Genomic DNA, 27337 nt, shown 5'->3' on the forward strand with positions numbered 1-27337 from the left:
TTTTAATGCAATATTAGTTAAGTTGTTTCAAATTTATTCTATAATTAAAATTGTGTACACCGGTTTTTAGTTACCTCTTTTTCAAGAGGCTCCAACTTGATTATCAACCAAAATCTTAAATTCATGTTACCTTCGAATTCGGGAAACAACAATGTTGTGAAAACCGATACCAATAACAAAGTATAATAGGGAATTAGAGAGGAGAAGAAGAACACAAGAATTGGTTATAACTGCTATTCTTTCACTTTCTCTTAAAACAAGATTACAAGTTTACAAGAATAACAAATAACCTCTCTCACCCTAAATCAGGATTTGCAGCTTAGCAATGATGAGAGACTAGTATGCTATTTATAATAAAACCTAACATACTAACTAATGGGCTTTTTCAGCAAGGCCCATTACACAAGCCAACTTAATACACAAGCTAACTTAACAAATTAGGGTTTAAACACTAAAACCTAATTTAACATGCTAACCACCCTAGCATCTTCGACATCTGCATGCTAGACCCATCTTCGACTATAGCATGCACACTTCGACACCAGCATGTGAACAACCTTCGACTTCATGCTAAACTCTCTCGAACTGTCGAACCAAGAAGCTACCCTTTGGCTATACTAGAGTTCGATCCAATATCTCACAAATCTCCACCTTGGATCTAACTCTGCAACATCAAGGGAACAAACTAGCTTTCTTCATGCAGCTTTATCAACTGCATACAGTGGAAAAACTTGCAACTCGGCAATGTCTTGGTGATCATATCAGCAACATTGTCTTCAGTCGAAACCTTCAGCACTTGGACTTCTCCATGCTCGATTACTCCTCTGACGAAATGCAGCCTCACATCAATGTGCTTAGTTCGCTCATGATAGGCTGAATTCTTCGACAGGTGTATTGCACTTTGACTATCACATTTAACAGTGATACCTTGACCTTGAAGTTTCAGCTCCTTTGCAAAACCTTCAAGCCACAATGCTTCTTTCACAGCTTCAGTGAGAGCAATATATTCCGCTTCAGTGGTTGATAGAGCAACAACCTTCTGAAGAGTTGCTTTCCAACTAATTGATGTGCCAAACATAGTGAAAACATATCCAGAAATAGACTTTCTAGAATCCATACAACCTGCATAATCAGAGTCGACATATCCTTCGATTGCTGCTTTACTATCTTCACCCAAGGCTCCACCATAAATTAAGACTCTGTTCAGAGATCCATTTATGTACCTTAAAATCCACTTCAATGCTTGCCAGTGAGCCTTTCCAGGATTCGCCATGTACCTGCTTACAAGACTTACTGCGTATGCTATGTCGGGTCTAGTACAGACCATAGCATACATCAAAGAACCGACTATATTAGCATATGGGATGCTATTCATATAGGCTCTTTCAACATCAGTACTGAGACACTGATCAATACTTAGCTTGAATTGAAGGTTTGTTGGAGTCACAACTGGCTTCGAATTCGACATACCAAACTTTTCAAGAATCTTCCGTAGATATGCCTCTTGAGATAAGCATATCTTCGACTTCTTTCTATCTCTCGGAATGTCAATTCCAAGAATCCTGGAAGCAGCTCCCAGATCCTTCATATCGAACTCCTTATTGAGTTCAGCCTTCACCCTCATCACATCTTCAACACTGTTGCTTGCTATGAGAATATCATCCACATAAAGCAACAAAATAACAAATGAATTACCAGGTCGAAATCTGAAGTAAACGCAGTGGTCGAACTGACTTCTAATGAAACTTATGCGTGCCATGAACTTGTCGAATCTCCTATTCCACTGTCGAGGAGATTGTTTCAGCCCATACAAAGATCTCTTTAACTTGCACACATAATCTTCCTTCCCCTTTTTGACATACCCTTCAGGTTGCCTCATCAGGATCGTTTCATCTAGATCACCATACAAGAACGCAGTCTTCACATCCATCTGTTCTAGTTCAAGATCGAACTTTGCCACCATGGCAAGCAACATTCGAATGGACCTATGCTTCACAACAGGAGAAAACACATCATTGAAGTCGACACCTTCTTTCTGAGTGAAACCCCTTGCAACTAACCTTGCTTTGTATCTTTTCGACGTCACTCCTTCAATTCCTTCCTTAACTTTGAAAATCCATTTACAGTTGACTAACCTTTCCCCAGCAGGTTTCTTGATCAGTTCCCAAGTATGATTATCATGAAGAGATTTCATCTCATCATCCATGACCGTCAGCCATTCAGTCTTATTTCGACTCCTCATAACTTCCTTATAGTCTCTAGGTTCTTCGTCTAGAACCTCACTTGCAGAGATTAAGGCATAAGCTGTAAGATATGCATATCCAAGTCTCTGAGGTGGCTTGATGACTCTTCTCGACCTATCTCTCGACAATAGGTAGTCATCGTCAGTTTCCTCAACTTCAGCATCTTCTGCTTCTTCTTCGACTTCATCTGGGATATGCAATTCAGCATCAACGTGCTCCACCTCAACAGGAATCTCTACCTGTTCCAGCTCTTCGTCAGATGTTTCTGTACTTCGACCAACATCATCAGTTTTCTTAAAAGCCATTTCAGCTTCATTGAAAACTACATCTCGACTGGTGATACACCTCCTGTGACCTGGCTCTAGGCACCCTAGCCTATAAGCTTTGACTCCTTTAGGGTATCCCATGAACATGCATTTCAGAGCTCTAGGTTCGACCTTGTCTTGCCTAATGTGAGCATAGGCTACGCAGCCAAATACTCTCAGTTTGTCGAGATCTGGTGGATGTCCCGACCAAACTTCTTCAGGTGTCTTCATATCTAACGCTGTCGAAGGACATCTGTTTATCAGATATGTTGCTGTCGAAACAGCCTCAGCCCAGAACACCTTCTTTAACCCCGCACTAGTCAACATGCATCTGACTCTCTCCAAAATAGTTCGATTAAATCTTTCAGCCGAACCATTTTGCTGTGGAGTATCTGTAGTAGTTCTGTGCCTTGCAATACCAGAGGCAGCACAAAAACTGTCGAATGCCTCATTGCAAAATTCAAGGCCATTGTCGGTTCTCAACCTCTTGACCTTCCTGCCAGTCTGATTTTCAACCAGAGTCTTCCAACTTTTGAAATTCTCAAAAGTTTCATCCTTAGTCTTCTGGATGAATACCCATAATTTTCTGGAATAATCATCTACTATGGATAGAAAATACCTTGCTCCTGAATGTGATGCACACCTTGCAGGCCCCCAAAGATCAGCATGGATGTAATCAAGTGATTCATGTGTTCTTTGTTTGCCTTTGTTGAACTTCACTCTGCAAGATTTTCCAAGTACACAGGGTTCACAAAACTTCAGCTTTTCGACTTTGTCTCCACCAAGCAGATTTTGTTTCCCTAATTCGACCAAACCCCTTTCACTGACATGGCCCAATCTCATGTGCCAGATTTCTGTCTTCGACAAAGGTTTCGTGGATGCAACATTTGTCGAACCACTTACAACTTCAGCCTCAAGGGTATACAAGCCTTGTTTCTTCACGCCTCTCAAGACTTCCTTCGAACCCTTCATGACTTTTAGGATACTTTTCTCTCCTTGGAAAACATATCCTTTCTTGTCGAATTCACCAAGAGAAAGCAGATTTCTCTTCAAATCAGGAACATACCCGACTTCAGTCAATAACCTTATTGACTCATCATGGAGCTTGAATCTAACAGATCCAATACCTGCAATCTTGCAAGCCTTGTTGTTTCCCAGCAATACTGATTCACCATCTTGATCACATAATTCCTTGAACAAGTCTTTGTTTGGAGTCATGTGCCAAGTGCAACCTGAATCCATAATCCACTCTCTTCTCCAGTCACTGCTTGAAACCATAAGAACATCAGATGATTCAAAATCATCTTGAACAATGGCTGCATTGCCATTATCCTTACCTCCATGATCTTTCAGGCGTTCAGGGCACACCTTTCTTGTGTGACCCTCCTTCTTACAATGATAGCATCGAATGCCAGATGCTTCGCCACTGTAAGACTTCGACTGGCATTTGCCCTTCTTGTCGAACTTACCATTCTTTCGCAAGAATTTTCCTTTAACGGACAAACCTTCACCAACAGTCGAAGGTTTATGCTCCTTTCGTTCATTCAAGTCCTTAGAATACAAGGCTGATTGAACTTCTTCAAACTTCTACAAGGCTGAATTAAAGTCTTTGACAGAATGAATCAAGTCACTAACAGAATGAATCAAGTAATGGAAAAAATGAATCAAGTATTGCAAATAGAATGAATCAAGTAATTGACAAAATGAATCAAAGCTTGAATCAAGTGAAACGGTCTTGGTTCATTTAATCGATTCATAGAACTATTGAATCAAGTAAAAAATAGCTTACTTTAGTCAACACTTCAAAAATGCATGGAAAATTACTATTTTCATGTGTGTGATGAGATGTCATCGAGGAAACTTAAAATTACGATAAACAACAATACGCAAATCATAAAATAATGAAATAAATAATAATATATTTTAGGGTAATTCAATGGGCGCCAACTGTACTTGTTGTGAGTACAATAGTATGAGCTCTACATGACGTAATTCATGCAAAAGTCATATGTCACTAATTTGTAATGAATATGACCTTTAACTCAACCCTAAAGGTTAAGGTTGAGATCTATTGTATTCCTTATAAGCACTGCTAAAAAATTCGCTTTTAGTGACCGATTTAGTGACCAAAAATTTTTGGTCACTGTAGTGACCATATTAGCCACCAAAATTTTATATTCATGAGCAAATTTTAAGAGGTCACTAAAATAAATCACCCACCAATTTAGAAACCAAGCTACGAGCTCCGAGCTACAAGCTACACCGAAATTTTGGTCACTATAGTGGCCGAATTAGCAACCAAAATTTAATATTCATGAGCCAATTTTAAGTGGCCACTAAATCGGTCACAAAAAATATTTTTATATACAATTTAATTTTTATATATAAATTAGAGACCGAAATTTTGGTCACTAATATGTTTTGTTTTCTTTTTTTATTTTTAATCCTCTTTATTATTTTACTATTTCCTTTCCATTTTTTTTAAAGATTTTAATTCTCTTTCAAATTTAAATTTTTACTAAATTTTTCTTATTTTTATTGTTTTAACATATATATTTATAAAAAACTACATGAATATTTGTTTAAATATAAAATATAACAATAGTTGTTAAGTGGTGTAGAGGCAAGTTGTCATTAAAATACACGGAGGTCACAAGTTTATTTTATGAAAAAGAACACTAAAATCGGTCTCTAAAATCGGTCACAGAATTCGGTCACAAATTCGGTCTCTAAATTTCGGTCACTAAATTTGTCGCAAAAGCTTAGCGACTAGCACTTTTTCAACCGAAAAGTAATGGTCGCTAAATCGGTCTCTAAACGTTTTAGTGACCAATTTTTAAGTTTTTTCGATCTCTAATTCGGTCACTAAAAATGAATTTTTTAGTAGTGAAGGTTGAAAGTGATTCGACCGAGTTAGATAATACTAAACGGACCTAAGTTACAATATTTATGACAGTTCAATTATATTTATCATGAAAAAATGATTTTTAAAATGAAAAAAAAAATATTTTAAAAAATAAGGATAGATTATGCATGTAAATCTTAATTTTATTGATTAAATTAATGAACAATTCATTAAGTTTTTAACTAATAAGTGACTAATATAATTAATAAATTCACATAATAATTTTAAATATAATAAAATTCTAAAATATTTCAACAATTTATATCTCAATTGTTGTTGCTCACTTGCAACTTTTCTTACTTTTTAGTAATTCAACAATTTATATCTCAAAATGATTGTTGTTCATTTGTAACTTTTGTAATTTTTTTTTTATTGCTGGTACTGAAAAAACTTTGATGGTGGTAGCATGGTTGTCAGATAAGTTAAGGATACTAGGGGTGGACAACACAACACCACCCGACAATACCCGACCGAACCGAATGAAAAAATAAGCGCCGGGTCGGATTGTAACGGGTCTGCGGGTTGGGCGGGTGAAAGGGGTGGTTATAATAGGGTAAAGATGGTCGGGTTCGGATGGATTATTTGGGCCCGTCGGACCCCGCACCCGACCGAAGTTGTTTTTATTCTTATTATTATTTAATAATAATTAATATGAATGGCCCATTAATATGTAAAATGATATGCCCAGCAGCCCAATCCATTAACTCTGCTTTGTCAATTAACACAAAACTTTCCCTAACCCTAAACACAATACAACACAGCGCCTTTCATTCATCTCCAATTCTCCATCCATGGCTTCAAACCCTAGCTGTCGTCGCCACCACCATCAACACGCCGTCGTCGCCACCACCATCCACACCTTTCCTTCCTCAACCTAACATTGTCACAACTCACAATAATCTCAAGCTTTCTCTTTCTAATTTCACGAAATCACAAACCTCTCAACCTCAACCTTTAAAGTCCAAAATCACGAAATCAGCTTTCAAAATCACGACAATCATTCAACCACAAGCCTCAACCTTCAACATCCGGTTGTCAGCACCCATCGTTCATGTTAAAACTGTGTATTTAGAGTAGTGATTTTGCTTTTCGTTCTCTCCATTGGTGATTTAGAGTTTAATGTGTTATTTCTTATCATATTTTCAGATAAATCAAGAGAAGAGATGTTTTCGACGAACTTATGCAACTCAGGTGGTTAGTCTTAGCCTAATTTGTTATTTCTTAAGTGCTTCAGTAGTTGTAAGTTGTAACACATTAAACACATAAACTTATTACTGCTTGCACTGCTTTATAACCTGAAACTTATCTGCTTTATGTGTGTTTAATGTGTTTGAACTACTGCTTGCTTACAATAAAATAGTTGGATTGCTACTGACTTTAAATCTTGATGGCTACTGTACTGACTTTCATAGAGAGCTTACTTGACTTTGTGGGGGGTGTTTTGGCAGGTCATAGAGAGCTCATTTGAAGACTAAAGGAAGTAATATACAACATCAAACCTGATAAATTTTTGGTAAGTTATTGAACTTTAGACCATTTAATTCAGAATTTTCAATTGTACTGAATTACTTTTATTGATATGCAGTGTTGTGTAATTAGTCAGTAACTTTTTTTGTTATATGCAAGGAGTTCGAGATATGCAAGGAGTGCGAGATATGCAAGGAGTTCATGAAAATACGCAAAATAACGGTATGTTTAGGCTAAGTTTTATTCATGATTAGGTGTATGTGAATTATGTGATGGCCTGTCATTTACTATATGCTTGTTGAAACTACATGCTGTTAGGGGTTGTTCACCACACTAAGCTAAGCAAATGATGTCTAGATATCTAACATTAAAAAAAATTAATTATAACAAACTTCATTGAATATAATATTTAGATTTACCTTAAAAGTTGTGAATACTAAATACTGGACCCTTGAAAATATTTTGCTTTTAGTTGGATATATACTAAGAGCTTACGAGAAAAGCCACAGACAAATCTTTACTCTAGCACACAGGAGTACATTATCAAAAATTATGAGCCTCGAGTAAAAAGAAACTATAAAAAATATAAAAATGGAGACAAAAGGAAAGATGATAGCATAGGATAGTATTGATTCCTTAAAGAAACTATGTACATATTTGTGATCTTGTGGATCCTTGCCAGCTTAATTCCCAATAGGAGGTGTTTCTAGATAGGTATCATGTGCATTAAAAACTGGAAAATTGCATTATTATTATTAAGCACTTTTTTTAGTAGGAGTTTTGATACTAAACAATGGCTTGGGTTAGCATGATGTTGTGTTGATCAATTTGGTTAATCCCTCCACTAGTACATGTTAGTGAGTTAGTCACTATCTTAGTGGACCTTTTAGTACTGCAAATATATATTTATTATAGTGATCTTCTAATAAGATTAAAGTGATGTTATTTTTTATATGGATTAGTGCAATTTATGCCCTTTGAACTAAAATTAATTTAAATTTGTTTTGGTTAAGATTCATTCAATGTTTAGAAGAAGGAGCTTGTCTTAAAGGGAAAGAGGAAGGAATTTGATGCTGGACCAGGAAGTTGTGATGATGGACATGAATTGAAAGTTATGTTGATTGTGTTATTATGTAGCTTGTGAAGCTTATTTGTTAAATTGTAATGAACTTGATGTTAGATAATTTTTGTTGCTTGAACAGTTGAACTTGATGCAGCAGAATTTGGTTCAGTTTTAAATTATGTGAAATCAAAGACTATGGTGAATTTGAATTTAATCAGAATGTCAAGTCTGAATTCAAATATTTATGGCAATTTTTTTAAGTAAATTATTGTAAAGATAAGGCCCACATTCATCTTAAAATTTAACAATAGATATGTGAAACAAATAAGGCCCAATTTAACAATTATAGATAGATTTTTAATCTAAATATAAAAAATTAGAAAAAAAACTATTGGATTTTGTTATTTGGGCTAGATTTTGAATTGGTCCAACAATAGTTGATATCCGAATTTACCCGGCCCAGTTACCCGATCCGGATGAAACTGAACCCGAATATAACCGGTCCAAATGTAGCATTCATATGGGCCACACCTTGTCACCCGAGGGTTGGGCCGGATTGGTGTTTTGGGCCCGAATCCGACCCTACCCGACCGCTTGTCCACCCCTAAAGGATACAGTACCGAAACTAATTACTGTTTTCATTGATGGATATGAATAAATTTTAAAGTGACAAATCGAACCTGTAACTGATAAAGCATCTCGAAAATATCATATCATAAATTGCTTTCTACATATACATCAAAACCACTGTACCAACCAATAAACAATCATCATGTTTAGAATCGAACCTGTAACCGATAAAGCATCTCCAAATTATCATCATGTTTAGAATGTATTTTATTTTTATTGGACATAATATATATATATATATATATATATATATATATATATATATATATGTATATATATATATATATATATATATGTATATATATATGTATATATATATGTATATATATATCTATATATATATATATATATATATATATATATATATATATATATATATATATATATATATATATATATATATATATATATATATATATAAAATATGGTTTGAGTTTATTTTTTTTAAAATGAATAAATAGAACCCTATTCATAATGTCCATCCATAAATACCAATTAATTAACTTAACGTTCTATAAATAAAAAACTAAAAGAAATTAATCAATTAATGAAATATAAAATAAAATATATAAAAATAAAAGAAATATAAAATATAAATTAGAAAGAATTTGGGTGCAGCCAATGTACAAATCAAAAGAGATGTGTACAAGTACAACTATATAAAAAAATTGTAAAATAAAAAAAATTATAAAGAATTTGGCCTTTTCATGAAGTGACTATGTTTAGTTTAAAAAGATTTTTATAAAAAAAGAAAGAAAAATAGAAGCAAACAAAGTGAACGAGAAAATAACTAGTTTTTTAATTCACATTTTATATTTGTAAATACTTTTTGATCTCAGTAATTTTTTATTTCTATGAAATTAATTTGTGTTAAAACTAATCTTTGTAATATAGAAATCATTTGATTTGAGTCTTTATCACTAATATATTAGAGAGATTAAAATCAATATATTATCTATCACAAGGATTAACTTATATATAAGCAATTTTATAAGAAATAAAACAAAATAATAATGACTAAAAGTAACATATAAAATGTATGAAAAACCAAAATTTAAAAAAGTTATTAATTATTAATAAAAACAAAAATTATATATTTATAGAGGAAAACTATGTTTTTAAACTTTAAAAAAATTGTAAAGAGTATAGTGAGGAGTTAGTACTATTTGTAGAGGTCGTTTTCAAGATTTTTTTGGAAAAGCAAATATATACTGTTTTGAAGTTGTTGTCATGTTTACATTTATTATCATATTAAAGCTTGCAGTGTTATATGAATGTTACTAACATTATAGTTGAAGGACTAGTACTATATAAAGACATGGTTTGCATGCACGGACTACTGCAATTGTATGTAAAGAAATAATTGAAAAAATGGCAACTTTAATTCCTTTTTTAACTCTCATTATTTTGTTTGAAATTGTGTTGGTTATCAAAGGAGAGCCTCTAGTTCCAGCATTATTTGCATTTGGAGACTCAATTATTGATGTTGGCAATAACAACTATTTACAAACGCTGGTTAAAGCAAACTTCTTCCCTTATGGAAGAGACTTTGTGAATCACTCTCCAACCGGAAGATTTTCTAATGGAAAGGTTGCCGCAGATTATGCATGTAATTTTCTTTTTCTTCAACATATCTAATTATTTACATACATTTTCTAAATTATTATTATTCCAGTAAAATTGTTGATTTGTAACTATAGAGCACTTGAATAAGATGGTAAGGTTCTCTTTCAGTTTAACTAAAGGTCTTGGATTTAATCTAAATCGTAAATACACAGCAGTGTTAAATCTCTGTTAATTTGTCTTTGCAATTGTGCGCAGAGGATACCTAAAAATTTATTCTCATATTAGAATTTGATCTAAATTTTTATTCTTTGTAGCTGAGGTTTTTAGATTTAACTCATATCAACCGACTTACCTAAACCTAGTTAAGGAAAGAAACAATCTTTTGATCGGTGCCAACTTTGCCTCAGCTGCTACTGGTTACCATCCTTCCACACCTATAAAATATGTAAATACATAAAGTCTCTCTCTCTCTCTTTTGTTTACTTTAAGTTGCATGTGATAAATATAATATTTGATATATCTTTTTGTTTATGTAGAATGTACTTTCATTAGGCCAACAACTAGAATACTACAAGGAATACCAGAAAGAATTGGTGAAAACAATTGGACAATCAAAAGCACTATCAGTAATATATGGTTCAATATATTTTGTTGTTGCCGGGAATAGTGATTTTGTACTAAATTATTACGTAGATCCATTTCTCCAAACAATTTACACACCTTATCAATTCTCAGACATTCTTTTGCAATACTACTTTAATTTCATCCAGGTATGTCTCTCTTAATATATATTGCTTAAGAATTTTTTTGAGTTTTGTTTGGTAGTTTGAAGAAATAGAGATGGTTTGACTTTTTAAAAATAAGCATGAAATTGAAAATTTTGAAGAATTTGGGTGGTGAAGAATTTGGGAAAATTTTCTCTATAATATTAAACCTCCTTAATTCGGAGGAACTCCAAAACCTTATTGGAAGAAGTTTACAGAGTTTATAGTTTAGGTAAATTCTTTAAAAACAATTTATTTTGTTATAAATTTTTACAAAAAAAGTTTTAAAAAATTAAAAAATTAATTATTTTTTATCTATTCTTCTCATCACAAAGTCTCTCATAACCTCCTTTCCAAACTCCTAAATCAAGTCTTGAGGTATGTTTGGATGAAAGATTTTTGAGGAGAAAGAAAATCAGAACTTAAAATTTTTCATCAATTATTTATAATACGATTAAATATGTTTGTGATCCTCTTAAATATTTTAAATTTATTTTTAGTCATTCAATTTTTGATCCACACTTTCGGTCCCTAATACTAAAACTTTTACTAAAACTATTGCTAAATAATAAATCGTAGCTAAAACAGTCGTTAATTCTGTAATTAAATTATAAAAACTATCACTAAATTGCAATAGCAACCAAAAATGTGGATGAAAATTTTTAGGAATGTCATTCTTTAAAAAAATATTTAAAAACTAAATCAAATTTGAGATATTTAGGAGGACTGTAAACATAATTAACTTTTTATAATATGGTTTTTATAAAATTAATTAAATGTGATTGAAATATAATCTAATCATTTAACATGTTTTACTTTCAATTTTTTAATTTTAATTTGATATTACCTAAACCCTAATATATTATATTTTACTTGCAAAACAATAATATTTTATTCAACTTTTACTATTTAACAATATACTATGGATTGGCAGGATTTATATGCACTAGGAGCAAGGAAGATTGGTGTGTCAACATTACCTCCTATAGGTTGTATGCCTATAGTCATCACTTTCTATGGTTTTCCCTACAACACATGTGTAGAAAAAATAAACGATGTTGCTATTGACTTCAATAAAAAACTCAATCTCACTTCAACGAAATTGCTAAAAAAGTTTCCAGACCTTAAACTGATCATCCTTGATATCTACCAACCTCTCTATAAACTTAGCACCAAACCTTCTGATTATGGTAAGAAATATAATTATGTTAAACCTATAAACTTTTCTTATTTATGGCTTATATTAATTAACAACTACATTTTTGCAGGATTTTTGGAATCTAGGAAGGCTTGTTGTGGGACAGGATTAGTAGAAGTTACTTTTGCATGCAATTCAATATCTATAGGAACATGTGCTAATGCATCGGAATATGTATTTTGGGATAGTTTTCATCCCACACAAGCTACACACAAGTATTTGATTGATCATTTGACTCCTGATTTAATCTCTTTTATACAAACTTAATCAATTCCTCATCGGCTTCTTAGAGTGTCTTTAATATGTATCACTTTAACAAAATAAAGCTGTCTTAAATATTAGTTATTACTCTACTACTTCATAAAAAATAATGCCATGTATCGTGTTACTATTTTAATGCAATATTAGTTAAGTTGTTTCAAATTTATTCTATAATTAAAATTGTGTACACCGGTTTTTAGTTACCTCTTTTTCAAGAGGCTCCAACTTGATTAGCAACCAAAATCTTAAATTCATGTTACCTTCGAATTCGGGAAACGACAATGTTGTGAAAACCGATACCAATAACAAAGTATAATAGGGAATTAGAGAGGAGAAGAAGAACACAAGAATTGGTTATAACTGCTATTCTTTCACTTTCTCTTAAAACAAGATTACAAATTTACAAGAATAACAAATAACCTCTCTCACCCTAAATCAGGATTTGCAGCTTAGCAATGATGAGAGACTAGTATGCTATTTATAATAAAACCTAACATACTAACTAATGGGCTTTTTCAGCAAGGCCCATTACACAAGCCAACTTAATACACAAGCTAACTTAACAAATTAGGGTTTAAACACTAAAACCTAATTTAACATGCTAACCACCCTAGCATCTTCGACATCTGCATGCTAGACCCATCTTCGACTATAGCATGCACACTTCGACACCAACATGTGAACAACCTTCGACTTCATGCTTAACTCTGTCGAACTGTCGAACCAAGAAGCTACCCTTCGGCTATACTAGAGTTCGATCCAATAACTCACAAATCTCCACCTTGGATCTAACTCTACAACATCAAGGGAACAAACTAGCTTTCTTCATGCAGCTTTATCAACTGCATACAGTGGAAAAACTTGCAACTCGGCAATGTCTTGGTGATCATATCAGCAGCATTGTCTTCAGTCGAAACCTTCAGCACTTGGACTTCTCCATGCTCGATTACTCCTCTGACGAAATGGAGCCTCACATCAATGTGCTTAGTTCGCTCATGATAGGCTGAATTCTTCGACAGGTGTATTGCACTTTGACTATCACATTTAACAGTGATACCTTGACCTTGAAGTTTCAGCTCCTTTGCAAAACCTTCAAGCCACAATGCTTCTTTCACAGCTTCAGTGAGAGCAATATATTCCGCTTCAGTGGTTGAAAGAGCAACAACCTTCTGAAGAGTTGCTTTCCAACTAATTGATGTGCCAAAAATAGTGAAAACATATCCAAAAATAGACTTTCTAGACTCCATACAACCTGCATAATCAGAGTCGACATATCCTTCGATTGCTGCTTTACTATCTTCACCCAAGGCTCCACCATAAATTAAGACCCTGTTCAGAGATCCATTTATGTACCTTAAAATCCACTTCAATGCTTGCCAGTGAGCCTTTCCAGGATTCGCCATGTACCTGCTTACAAGACTTACTGCGTATGCTATGTCGGGTCTAGTACAGACCATAGCATACATCAAAGAACCGACTATATTAGCATATGGGATGCTATTCATATAGGCTCTTTCGACATCAGTACTGGGACACTGATCAATACTCAGCTTGAATTGAAGGTTTGTTGGAGTCACAACTGGCTTCAAATTCGACATACCAAACTTTTCAAGAATCTTCCGTAGATATGCCTCTTGAGATAAGCATATCTTCGACTTCTTTCTATCTCTCCGAATGTCAATTCCAAGAATCCTGGAAGCAGCTCCCAGATCCTTCATATCGAACTCCTTATTGAGTTCAGCCTTCACCCTCATCACATCTTCAACACTGTTGCTTGCTATGAGAATATCATCCACATAAAGCAACAAAATAACAAATGAATTACCAGGTCGAAATCTGAAGTAAACGCAGTGGTCGAACTGACTTCTAATGAAACTTATGCGTGCCATGAACTTGTCGAATCTCCTATTCCACTGTCGAGGAGATTGTTTCAGCCCATACAAAGATCTTTTTAACTTGCACACATAATCTTCCTTCCCCTTTTTGACATACCCTTAAGGTTGCCTCATCAGGATCGTTTCATCTAGATCACCATACAAGAACGCAGTCTTCACATCCATCTGTTCTAGTTCAAGATCGAACTGTGCCACCATGGCAAGCAACATTCGAATGGACCTATGCTTCACAACAGGAGAAAACACATCATTGAAGTCGACACCTTCTTTCTGAGTGAAACCCCTTGCAACTAACCTTGCCTTGTATCTTTTTGACGTCACTCCTTCAATTCCTTCCTTAACTTTGAAAATCCATTTACAGTTGACTAACCTTACCCCAGCAGGTTTCTTGATCAGTTCCCAAGTATGATTATCATGAAGAGATTTCATCTCATCATCCATGGCCTTCAGCCATTCAGTCTTATTTCGACTTCTCATAACTTCCTTATAGTCTCTAGGTTCTTCGTCTAGAACCTCACTTGCAGAGATTAAGGCATAAGCTATAAGATATGCATATCCAAGTCTCTGAGGTGGCTTGATGACTATTCTCGACCTATCTCTCGACAATAGGTAGTCATCGTCAGTTTCCTCAACTTCAGCATCTTCTGCTTCTTCTTCGACTTCATCTGGGATATGCAATTCAGCATCAACGTGCTCCACCTCAACAGGAATCTCTACCTGTTCCAGCTCTTCGTCAGATGTTTCTGTACTTCGACCAACATCATCAGTTTTCTTAAAAGCCATTTCAGCTTCATTGAAAACTACATCTCGACTGGTGATACACCTCCTGTGACCTGGCTCTAGGCACCCTAGCCTATAAGCTTTGACTCCTTCAGGGTATCCCATGAACATGCATTTCAGAGCTCTAGGTTCGACCTTGTCTTGCCTAATGTGAGCATAGGCTACGCAGCCAAATACTCTCAGTTTGTCGAGATCTGGTGGATGTCCTGACCAAACTTCTTCAGGTGTCTTCATATCTAACGCTGTCGAAGGACATCTGTTTATCAGATATGTTGCTGTCGAAACAGCCTCAGCCCAAAACACCTTCTTTAACCCCGCACTAGTCAACATGCATCTGACTCTCTCCAAAATAGTTCGATTAAATCTTTCAGCCAAACCATTTTGCTGTGGAGTATCTGTAGTAGTTCTGTGCCTTGCAATACCAGAGGCAGCACAAAAACTGTCGAATGCCTCATTGCAAAATTCAAGGCCATTGTCGGTTCTCAACCTCTTGACCTTCCTGCCAGTCTGATTTTCAACCAGAGTCTTCCAACTTTTGAAACTCTCAAAAGTTTCATCCTTAGTCTTCTGGATGAATACCCATAATTTTCTGGAATAATCATCTACAATGGATAGAAAATACCTTGCTCCTGAATGTGATGCACACCTTGCAGGCCCCCAAAGATCAGCATGGATGTAATCAAGTGATTCACGTGTTCTATGTTTGCCTTTGTTGAACTTCACTCTGCAAGATTTTCCAAGTACACAGGGTTCACAAAACTTCAGCTTTTCGACATTGTCTCCACCAAGCAGATTTTGTTTCCCTAATTCGACCAAACCCCTTTCACTGACATGGCCCAATCTCATGTGCCAGATTTCTGTCTTCGACAAAGGTTTCATGGATGCAACATTTGTCGAACCACTTACAACTTCAGCCTCAAGGGTATACAAGCCTTGTTTCTTCACGCCTCTCAAGACTTCCTTCGAACCCTTCATGACTTTTAGGATACTTTTCTCTCCTTGGAAAACATATCTTTTCTTGTCGAATTCACCAAGAGAAAGCAGATTTCTCTTCAAATCAGGAACATACCTGACTTCAGTCAATAACCTTATTGACTCATCATGGAGCTTGAATCTAACAGATCCAATACCTGCAATCTTGCAAGCCTTGTTGTTTCCCAGCAATACTGATCCACCATCTTGATCACATAATTCCTTGAACAAGTCTTTGTTTGGAGTCATGTGCCAAGTGCAACCTGAATCCATAATCCACTCTCTTCTCGAGTCACTGCTTGAAACCACAAGAACATCAGATGATTCAAAATCATCTTGAACAATGGCTGCATTGCCATTATCCTTACCTCCATGATCTTTCAGGCGTTCAGGGCACACCTTTCTTGTGTGACCCTCCTTCTTACAATGATAGCATCGAATGCCAGATGCTTCGCCACTGTAAGACTTCGACTAGCTTTTGCCCTTCTTGTCGAACTTACCATTCTTTCGCAAGAATTTTCCTTTAACGGCCAAACCTTCACCAACAGTCGAAGGTTTATGCTCCTTTCGTTCATTCAAGTCCTTAGAATACAAGGCTGATTGAACTTCTTCAAACGTCAGGGACTCCCTTCCATACAAGAGAGTTTCATTGAAGTGAACATGTGATCGAGGCAAAACGCACAATAGTAACAGCGCTTGATCTTCATCATCAATCTTTACATCGATATTTTCAAGATCAAGAATCAGCTTGTTGAACATATCCAACTGCTCAGCCAACACTTTGTCTTCAATCATCTTGAATGAATACAAAGCTTGCTTCAGGTAGAGTCGATTTACCAGTGATTTGGTCATATACAAACTTTCAAGTTTCACCCATAACCTTGATACTGTCGTCTCCTTTGATACCTGCCGGAGAACCTTATCACCAAGGCTCAACAAAATTGCGCTGTGTGCTTTCTCGATCATATTCGTCTTCTCCGCCGCCGTTAATGTAGCATTCATGGCTGCCTCTCCCTTCAACGCTTCCAAACAACCCTGCTGAACCAGTAGGGCTTTCATCTTCAAGCGCCACAGACCGAAGTCATTCACTCCGGTGAACTTTTCAATCTCATACTTTGTTGAAGGCATCTTCTCTACGCTCACCGCACCAATTTGTTGTGAAAACCGATACCAATAACAAAGTATAATAGGGAATTAGATAGGAGAAGAAGAACATAAGAATTGGTTATAACTGTTATTCTTTCACTTTCTCTTAAAACAAGATTACAAGTTTACAAGAATAACAAATAACCTCTCTCACCCTAAATCAGGATTTGCAGCTTAGCAATGATGAGAGACTAGTATGCTATTTATAATAAAACCTAACATACTAACTAATGGGCTTTTTCAGCAAGGCCCATTACACAAGACAACTTAATACACAAGCTAATTTAACAAATTAGGGTTTAAACACTAAAACCTAATTTAACATGCTAACCACCCTAGCATCTTCGACATTTGCATGCTAGACCCATCTTCGACTACAGCATGCACACTTCGACACCAGCATATGAACAACCTTTGACTTCATGCTTAACTCTGTCGAACTGTCGAACCAAGAAGCTACCCTTCGGCTATACTAGAGTTCGATCCAATATCTCACAAACAAAGCTTCAATAACATTGGCATTGTTGCCATCAGCAACATACTAACATCCTACAATTGAAACATATCTGAGACGCACAACTTCTCCACCACTTAGCTTCAAGTCAGCTCCTGCAACAATTTATTTAAAAAACAAACAAGTACCGACAGTGTTGTACACACTTGTCGTGCACTAAGGGAGAAACAACATTAGATAACTCTGGCCGGACGGACCGACCTGCTTTGATACCACTAATGTAACACTCTAATTTCTAACAAAAAATTATGTCAAAAATTAGAGTGATTCAAAACTTTCAACAAGACATGGGATGTCACATTTCAACATATAAACAACACATAATCAGATACACCGCACTTTAATTTCGGAGGACCACATAACAACTTACATCAGCTTTTAGAACAATCCAACTTTTATTTAATATGCAGCGGAATTCATAACTATTCTACTTAAACAACGGGTCACCTTTATTCAACTAAAGCAACTTGAAAACACAATAGTACTTTTTATTATTCAACTTAAAAATGCAACAGCTATAATAACAACAATAGAAACAACATAGACAATCATTCATCCCTCCCTGAGTGCTACGTATCAGAGTAACTAAACCGACTTGGACTGGCAGCTACTAATTCTTCATTCATGAATACCTGCACGTTACCAGTATAAAGGCAACGATGAAACAAATGAAAGGGGTGATATATCAACAACTATAAGCAAGTGTATGATAAAAGGTATATTAAATCAAAGTCATACAAAATATCAACACTTCATGACAACAATTATGCAACAACCCATAAAACAACTTAATAACAACAACAAGACAATTTTAATCAACCAACATATCAACATAACAACTTAAATCAACACAACTTAATAACAACAACAACTTTGACACACAACTCAAGATGCGACACAACTGTGCATATGCATGTGGTACCATTGGACCAGAACTCTTAACTTAGAAATTGCCAGTTTATCGAGGCATCAAGGCATAAGCTTTCGTCGCTAATTTGTCAATCCAGGCCAACGTGGTGAGCATAGCTCCAACTTAATAATTGTCAATCCAGGCCAACTTAAGGATGCAAATGTAAATGAATGCAACAATCACAAACAACAACAATTCATCGTCACAAAGGCATAAGCCATTATTAACATTGTACCAATAGGCAGAGGTACTCAACGTCGCTTCAACACTGGCCATAGGCCTATAACTTAATCAACTTATTAACAACAACTTATAACATACAATTCAATTCAATCAACATAGGTTATTAGACCTGCAACTCAATAATGCCCATAAATAGGGACAAAACAACTGATTCAACTGTACCTACAAATCAACTTATTCGACATAGTTTCAACAAAAAAAGACCACCAATAATATCTATAAATACATACGAACTACTCCGACATAAAAACTAGATTACTACTAAATTACTGCTAGCTAATTATTCCAGTTTGCTAACATATCAATTCCTGCTAAATTCTGCTATTATACTGTTCCAACATTTACTGCTATCAATACTCCAATCAACCACTGATCCTGAAATTATTACCAAAATATCTCTGTTACTTAATTCCCTTGTTATTTACTCATGTATACTGCTACTCGTCAACTTCCATACTACTACTCTAATAATGCTACCACACATTTATCCTACTCTACTATTTGACTGGCTCGGCAGATTAATTACTAAGAGCCTTGCTAATAATTAATTCATCCTGCACATAACTACTAATTTGATTATACTAAAATACCAATTTCTATCGATTTAATTAAAACTACGATTTTCTGCTGAATCTACTAACATATTGCTTCTACTGCACATCATGACTTATCAGCATTATTATTCAATCATCATTATTATCCTTCAACTAATCAAATTATATTACTTTACTAAACAATATATTGCTACTAGATACTATATATTAATTACTAAGGGGTCTTATTAGTTACTAGGATAACGCTTGAACCCAAAAGCTATACGTCACAACCAAACAAAAGTCTGCCCCCCACCATATATAGGAGGTACCCGCCCCCCACTTGCTGGACCATGGGGTGCCCGCCCCTAATGCTATGGGGTCCACCACTTTCCTCTTCTCCCATGGGACTCCCGTCCCTTGTTACTGGTGGCCCCCGCCACCTTCTCCAAACCTCACCTTCTTCACCTGTTCCCAGAACTGCTACTATGAACTTTTGAGAAATTTCTTCTTCAGTCGATCCAACGAAATTGACACAACAATATTTCTACCAACAACATAGATTACAGTTTCAATTAATCAGCACAATGACTAAATACCAGCAACAATCCAACACAGTTATAGAACCACAAAAAATCACAAAATCAACAATTTATCATGGAATCAATATCACCGAAACAACAAACAAATCCATGGCACAAAATTATACACCCTAACCCCACATACGGTCTATCATAAACCCGGTTATAGAGATTGAACCCCACCCTTACCTTGGCTATACGGTCGTTCAAATCCTCCGATCGAAATTCCCAACTTTTGGCTCCTGACAACAATCTCTCATATCTTCTTTTCTCCAACCCTTGTGCCTCTTTCTCTTACTGGTATCAACAACCAAAAACCTAATTTTCTCATTTTCTTATTTTCTCTCAAATTAATATAATAGACCAAATAATAATATTATTCTAATTAATCTATTGGGCTTACATTCTATACTCCCAATATTACTACTTTCAACATAACAACCCAAGTCCACTTAAAATTGATCTTATAGAATAATCTAATAATACTTCTAATATTATTTTCTACCATTTCATAAATCCATCAATTAAAATAATACTCTCAAGTAATATGCCAATAATTCACCGCTTTGTCAATAAATTCCAAAACTCTCAGAATATATTTAATTAAATAATTAATTAACTATCCGGGCGTTACACATATTCTTTTATTACTTTAGATTGTGATAAGAGATTGAATCTTGAGTTATCTAATATGTGTTGAAGTATGGTTATTGATACTCCTACTATGGGTTCAGTGACTACTTCATTTTTTTTAATTGTCCGTTGAGCATTTTTGGTAGGAATTTCGAAATGGATTTAGTGTGTCTTCCGTTAGATCAACTTGATGTTATCCTTAGAATGAACTGGTTGGAATTCAACCATGTTTATATGAACTATTCAGCTAAGATAATTATTTTTCCTGAGTGTAGGGATGAGGTAGAGTTGTTTATGTATGCTAAACAAGTGAAAGAGTCAGTGCAGGATGGTGATGTGATGTTTATGTTGTTGGAAACCTAGAATTCTAGTGGAAAAGTAGCAATTGGTAATTTAGCGATTGTTCGTGACTTTCCAAAGGTATTTCCTGAAGATATAAGTGATTTACCACAAGAGTGTAAAGTGGAGTTCGCGGTTGATTTAATTCCATATCGTGTGTCGGCATCCGAATTGAAAGATTTGAAGAATCAACTTGAATATTTGCTTGAGAAGAGTTTCATTCGTTCGAGTGTGTCACTGTGGGTTGTACCAATTTTGTTGGTTAAGAAGAAAGAAGGTTCTATAAGACTTCGTGTGGATTATATAGACAGTTGCATAAGGTTACTATCAATAATACGTATCCACTTTTGAGGTTTGATGCCTTGATGGATCAGTTGGTGGTGCGAGTGTGTTCAGTGAGATAGATTTGAGGTTAGGGTATCATCAGATTCGTAATAAGACTGCTTTTAGAATGAGGTATGGTCACTATGAGTATTCGGTAATGTCGTTTGGTGTGACTAATGCATCGGGTGTTTTCATGGAGTATATGAACAAGATTTTCCATCCGTATTTGAGCAAGTTTGTGGTTGTTTTCATTGATGATATTTTGATTTATTCGAAGAGAAAAGAAGATCATGTAGAGCATTTGAATATTGTGTTAACAGTGCTAAAGGAGAAGCAGTTGTATGTTATGTTTTCTAAGTGTGAGTTTTGGTTAAAGGAAGTGAGTTTCCTTGGCGATGTGATTTTGAGCTGAGGTATTGTTGTTGATCCGTCAAAAATTGAAGTTGTATCCCAGTGGGAAGTTCTGAAATATATTTCTGAGATTAGAAGTTTTCTTGTTTTAGCATGTTATTATCAGAAATTTATTGAAGGATTTTCCAAATTAGCTTTATCGTTGACGAGGAAAGGTCATACTTTTATTTGGGATGCGAAATGTGAGGAGAGTTTTTAAGAGCTTAAGGGAAAGTTGACGACATCTCCTGCGTTGACTTTTCCTAATTCGTCAGAACCATTTGTTGTGTATTGTGATGCTTTGTTAATGGGATTGGGAGGTGCGTTGATGCAGAATCACCAAGTTATGACTTGTGCTTCAAGACAAATCAAAGTACATGAGAGGAATTATCCGACACATGACTTGGAGTTGGTTGATGTTGCGTTTGCATTGAAACTTTTGAGACATTATTTGTTCGGGTCAAGATTCAAAGTGTTTAGTGATCGTAACAGTTTGAAGTATCTCTTTGATCAGAAAGAGTTGAATATGAGGCATAGAAGATGGTTATAATTTTTTGAAGGATTGTGATTTTGGTTTGAATTACCATCTGGGTGAAAAAAATGTGGTGGGTTGATGCATTGAGTAGGAAATTTTTGCATATGTCGATGTTGATGGTAAAAGAGTTAGAAATGATTGCACAATTTTGAGATATGAGTTTGATTTGTGAAAGGACTTCTTCTGGAGTTAAGCTTGGTATATTGAACCTTACTAGTGGTATTCTTGATGAGATTTGGAAATGTCAGAAATCTGATTTGAGTTTGGTGGATCGGTTGACTTTGATCAATCAAGGTAGGGGTGGTGATTTTCGAATTGATGAAAGTGGTATCATGTGATGTCATGAAAGTGCATATGCTGAAGTTTATGGAAAACGTGAATTATATTCTAAGTGTTATTGAGCATGACAGGTGTTTGTGGTTTTTGAATTATATGTGACACCGTTGGATTGATATGCATGATATATTACTCTGATTTATGCTATATTTTCTGCGGGATTTAGAAGGGTGTTACAATGGTCTCATATGCATTAAAGCCATGTTTAAAGATAAGATGTGTTACTTCGTAAATATCTATTCTTCTTGTAATTTGGCTTTGAAGAGGAAGTTGTGGGAACATTTGTTAGAACTTAGGCGGAAATGGGTTGATGGGGAATGGTGTACAACAAGGGATTTCAACTCTGTTAGAAGTTCATCTAAGAGGGTGGATTGCAATGATTATTACAAGTCGCAGGAGGTCTATAAATTCAATGACTTCATTGAGCTAATGTAGTTGATTAACTTACCTACTATTTCAAGAAGATTTTCGTGGTGTAAGGGGTGAGAGGTCCATGAGCAGGCTTGATAGAATATTGTTATCAGATGGTTTTGCAACTTTGGTTGAGGCTTCGACTCAGGATATAAGGCCAAATGATAATTTTTATCATAGCCCGATTTGTCTAAGGTGCAATTCCTTGAACTAGGATATAGGGACAAATGATAAAATCTACAAAAAGGGATAGATTTTGATGAAACATTTGCTCCTTTAGCTAGACTAGAATCCATTGGGTATTATTAGCTTTTTCTTGTATAATGAATTTAAAATTATTTGAAATTGATGTAAAAAGTAGTTTTCTAATTGGTTATTTTCAAGAGAAGGTATTTATTGAAAAACCTCCAGGATTTATCAAACCAACCTTTCCAGACCATGTTTTAAGCTTAAGAAAGAACTATATAAGCTGAAACAAGCTCCTAGAGTCTGGTATGACCGTCTAAGCAAGATTTTGTTTTAAAATAACTTCCCGAATGGAAAAGTTGATAAAACTCTCTTCACTAAGAAAAATGAGCATGATATTCTATTAGTTCCAATTTACGTTGATGATATCATCTTTGGTGCTACTAACTAATTCTTGTGCAAGGAATTTTCTGATATTATGCATAATGAATTCAATATGTCAATGAAGGGAGCGCTAAAGTACTTTGTAGGACTACAAATTCATCAAACTAAAAAGGAAAAATTCATAAATCAAGCTAAATACTGCAAAGAACCGCAAAAAAGATTTGACGTGGAAAAGTCAAAAGAAAGAGAAACACCAATGTCAACATCATGCGACCTTGACAAAGACGAAGATGGAAAACAAGTTGAAGAAAGCAAGTATCTAGGTATAATATTTTTTAAATAAAAATAAAATAAAAGTTATTAGATTGAAGTTTATACGATGTTGGTTTTATTTGTATAATTATTTATACAAATATTTTTGCTCAGTTGAGAATATAAATTATCAATTAAAACTGTTAGACTAAAAGAAAATATGGGACTAAGATTTGGAGCAAAGTTCAACTCATTCAGTTAACGAACTTAGTTTTTAGTTCATATTTAGTTGATTGGTTCATGAACCTAGTTCAATGATTTAATTTTTAAATTGAATTTCAAACTATTTTTGAGTTGGTTCGGTTCATTGACAGCCACCCTCCGTTGGTGGAATCTAAAGGGAGAGATAAGAAATAGGGACGGAAAATATTGCGAGAACTATTGTTTGACGAATTTTTTTTATAAGAACTACAATTGAATGTTGTGATATTGATAAGGACTCTACATATTTAACCCTATAATTAATATGTTTATGTAATAAATTTAATATAATAAAATACAAATATTTGAACACTTTATATCTCAAAATTGCTATTGCTCACTTTTCTAACTTTTTTAATGTTGATTAAAGTTTGATCATGAGAAAACTTTGATGGTGTTAGCATTGTTGTCAATTAAGTTGATTAAACACACTTCTAAGCCCGTTAGACATTAGACAGTAACTCAATGAATATGAATTGACTTTATACAATAATTAATAATTGACTTATCAAACCTGTATCCATTAAACCATCTTTAAAATATCATAAGTTACTTTCTACACCGAGATCAAAATATCAATAAACAATCTTAGTGGTATTTTAATAATGTTAACAATAGTTAATCATTCAAAACAAAACAAAAATTATGTATATGGAGGATCATCATTCAATAAAATATATATATATATATATATATATATATATATATATATATATATATATATATATATATATATATATATATATATATATATATATATATATATATAACGTATCATATGAGAATAACATTTTTATGTGAAAATATGATAATGAATCAAAATCATTAGATTTTAAAATAAATGGTGGAGATTAGTGTCAATCTTTTTTTCTCTCTCCTCCATTATTAAAATAAATGATGGAGGAGAAAGAAAAAAAAGATTGATACTTAATCTCCACCATTTATTTTAAAATTTAATGGTTCAGATTCATTCTCATATTCTTACATAAAAATGTCATTCTCATATGATACGTCCTATATATATATATATATATATATATATATATATATATATATATATATATATATATATATATATATATATTACCATAATTATTTTTAGAATAATTGTTAAGTATTTTATTTTATTGGACGTGGTATATATTGATAAGATCTCAAATTCTATATTGAGTAGACATAAAAGTTAAAAAGAGTTTATAAATAATTATATACTTTCTTATAACTCGGTTTTGATCTAAGTCTATTAACAAAATACCTCGTATAGAGTATCCATTACTAATACTAAAGTATGATTAAAAAGTTCACTTTTAAAGATGTATAAGTGGCCTATCGAGTTCGAAACAATTATGTATTAATGAGTTAATTTCTAGTATCTTCTATAAATAAAAAACTTAAATAAATTAATCAATCGATGAAATACTTAATCTAGACACGGTGAGAATCAATGTACAAATCGAAAGAGATGTATACAAGTAAAATTATAAAAATAAAAAAATAAAATCTAAAATTATAAGATGAAATTAGAAAGAATTTGGCTGCAAGTCTGAAACCAATGTACAAATCAAAAGAGATGTATAGAAGTACATTTATAAAAAGAATCTAAAATCTAAAAAATCAAGATAAAGTATTTGGCTTCTTCATAAGGTGACTGACTATGTTTAGTTTAGAAAAAAATTTACAGAAGAAAGAAAAATAGAAGAAAACAAAGACAACCAAAAAAGAACTTATCTTTTAAATATTTTTTATTTATTTTTTGTTCTAAGTACTTTTGTTTTTATTTCTATAAAATTAATTTTTATTAAAGCTAATAGTTAATATAAAAATTATTTAATTTGAGTCTTTATCACTAATATATTACAGATATTAAAATCAATATACTATCTATTACAAGGATCAACTTAAACATAAGCAAACTTAAATATAAGCAATTTTATAAAGATTAAAACAAAATAATAATGACTAAAAATAACATACAAAATGTATGAAAAACCAAAAGTTAAAAAAGTTAAAAATAAAAAACAAATGTTATATATTTATGGAATAACACTACATGTTGTTTTCTCTTTTCAAGATAGTAAAGAGTACTACTATTTGTAGATTTTCAAGATTTTTTGGAAAAACAAATATACTGTTTTGAAGCCGTTGCCATGCTTACATTTATTATTATATAATATTAAAATGTACACTGTTATGTGAATGTTACTAACATTAAAGTTGAGAAGTAGTACTATATTAAAATCTGGTTTGAATACATGGACTGCAATAGTATGCAAAGAAATAATTGAAAAAATGGCATTTATTATCATATAATATTAAAGTGTACAGTGTTATGTGAATATTACTAACATTAAAGTTGAGAACTAGTACTATATAAAAACATGGTTTGAAACTTTGAATACATGGACTGCAATAGTATGTAAAGAAATAATTGAAAAAATGGCATCTTTAATTCTCTTTTTAACTTTCATTATTCTGTTTGAAATTGTGTTGGTGGTTGATGTGATCAAAGGAGAGCCTCTAGTTCTAGCATTATTTGCATTTTTTTCAATTATTTCTTTGCATATAATTGCATTCCATGCATATAACACTGTCTATATATAGTAATAGTCCTTCAACTGTAATATTAATAACATTCATATAACACAGTAAGCTTTAATACTATATGATAATAAATATAAATATGGCAATAATTTCAAAACAGTATATATTTGTTTTTCCAAAAAAATCTTGAAAATGACCTCTACAAATGGTACTACTCCTCACTATCTTGAAAATAACATATAGTACTACTCTTTACAATTTTTCTAAAATTTAAAAATATAATTATCCTCTATAAATATATAACATTTGTTTTTTATTTTTAACTTTTTTTTAACTTTGATTTCTGGTACATTTTACCTTTACTTTTAGTCATTTTTATTTTATTCTTATAAAATTGCTTATATTTTAAGTTGATCCTTGTAATATTAGTGATAAAGACTCAAATCAAATAATTTATATATTATAAAGATTAGTTTTAACGGAAATTAATTTTACAAAAATAAAAACAAAAGTACTGAGATCAAATGTTAAATAAAAATATTTACAAATATGAAAAGTAAATTAAAAGATTAAGTTCTTTTCTGTTGTCTTTGTTTTCTTTCATTTTACTTTCTTCTATAAAAATCTTTATAAATTAAACATAGTCACCTTATGAAAAAGTCAAATTCTTTCTACTCTTATCTTACTTTTTATAGATTTTAGATATTTTTTTTTATATTTGTAGACATCGCTTTTGATTTGTGCATTAGTTGCTGTCAAATTCTTTCTA

The 27337-nt window shown here is 33.4% G+C and overlaps 1 protein-coding gene across 1 annotated transcript; it reads left to right on the forward strand.

Moving 5' to 3' along the window:
• Positions 1 to 9882: 9882 nt before the first annotated feature.
• On the forward strand, positions 9883 to 12547 carry LOC131628615 (GDSL esterase/lipase At5g22810-like). The gene is made up of 5 exons (XM_058899451.1): positions 9883 to 10222; positions 10494 to 10624; positions 10716 to 10949; positions 11878 to 12133; positions 12212 to 12547. The coding sequence occupies exons 1-5, from the start codon at positions 9985 to 9987 to the stop codon at positions 12406 to 12408; spliced, it is 1056 nt and encodes a 351-aa protein (XP_058755434.1). The 5' UTR covers positions 9883 to 9984; the 3' UTR covers positions 12409 to 12547.
• Positions 12548 to 27337: the final 14790 nt, after the last annotated feature.

Source organism: Vicia villosa, unplaced genomic scaffold (assembly GCF_029867415.1).
Source record: "Vicia villosa cultivar HV-30 ecotype Madison, WI unplaced genomic scaffold, Vvil1.0 ctg.000469F_1_1, whole genome shotgun sequence".
NCBI classification, from domain to species: Eukaryota; Viridiplantae; Streptophyta; class Magnoliopsida; order Fabales; family Fabaceae; genus Vicia; species Vicia villosa.

What these genes read in the sequence shown, in the direction of transcription:
- LOC131628615 (XM_058899451.1), top strand. Translation starts at nt 9,985, where the DNA reads ATGGCAACTTTAATTCCTTTTTTAACTCTCATTATTTTGTTTGAAATT. An exon ending in GGTTGCCGCAGATTATGCAT is followed by an intron (nt 10,223 to 10,493) that starts GTAATTTTCTTT and finishes TATTCTTTGTAG; the next exon opens with CTGAGGTTTTTAGATTTAAC. An exon ending in ACTACTTTAATTTCATCCAG is followed by an intron (nt 10,950 to 11,877) that starts GTATGTCTCTCT and finishes ATGGATTGGCAG; the next exon opens with GATTTATATGCACTAGGAGC.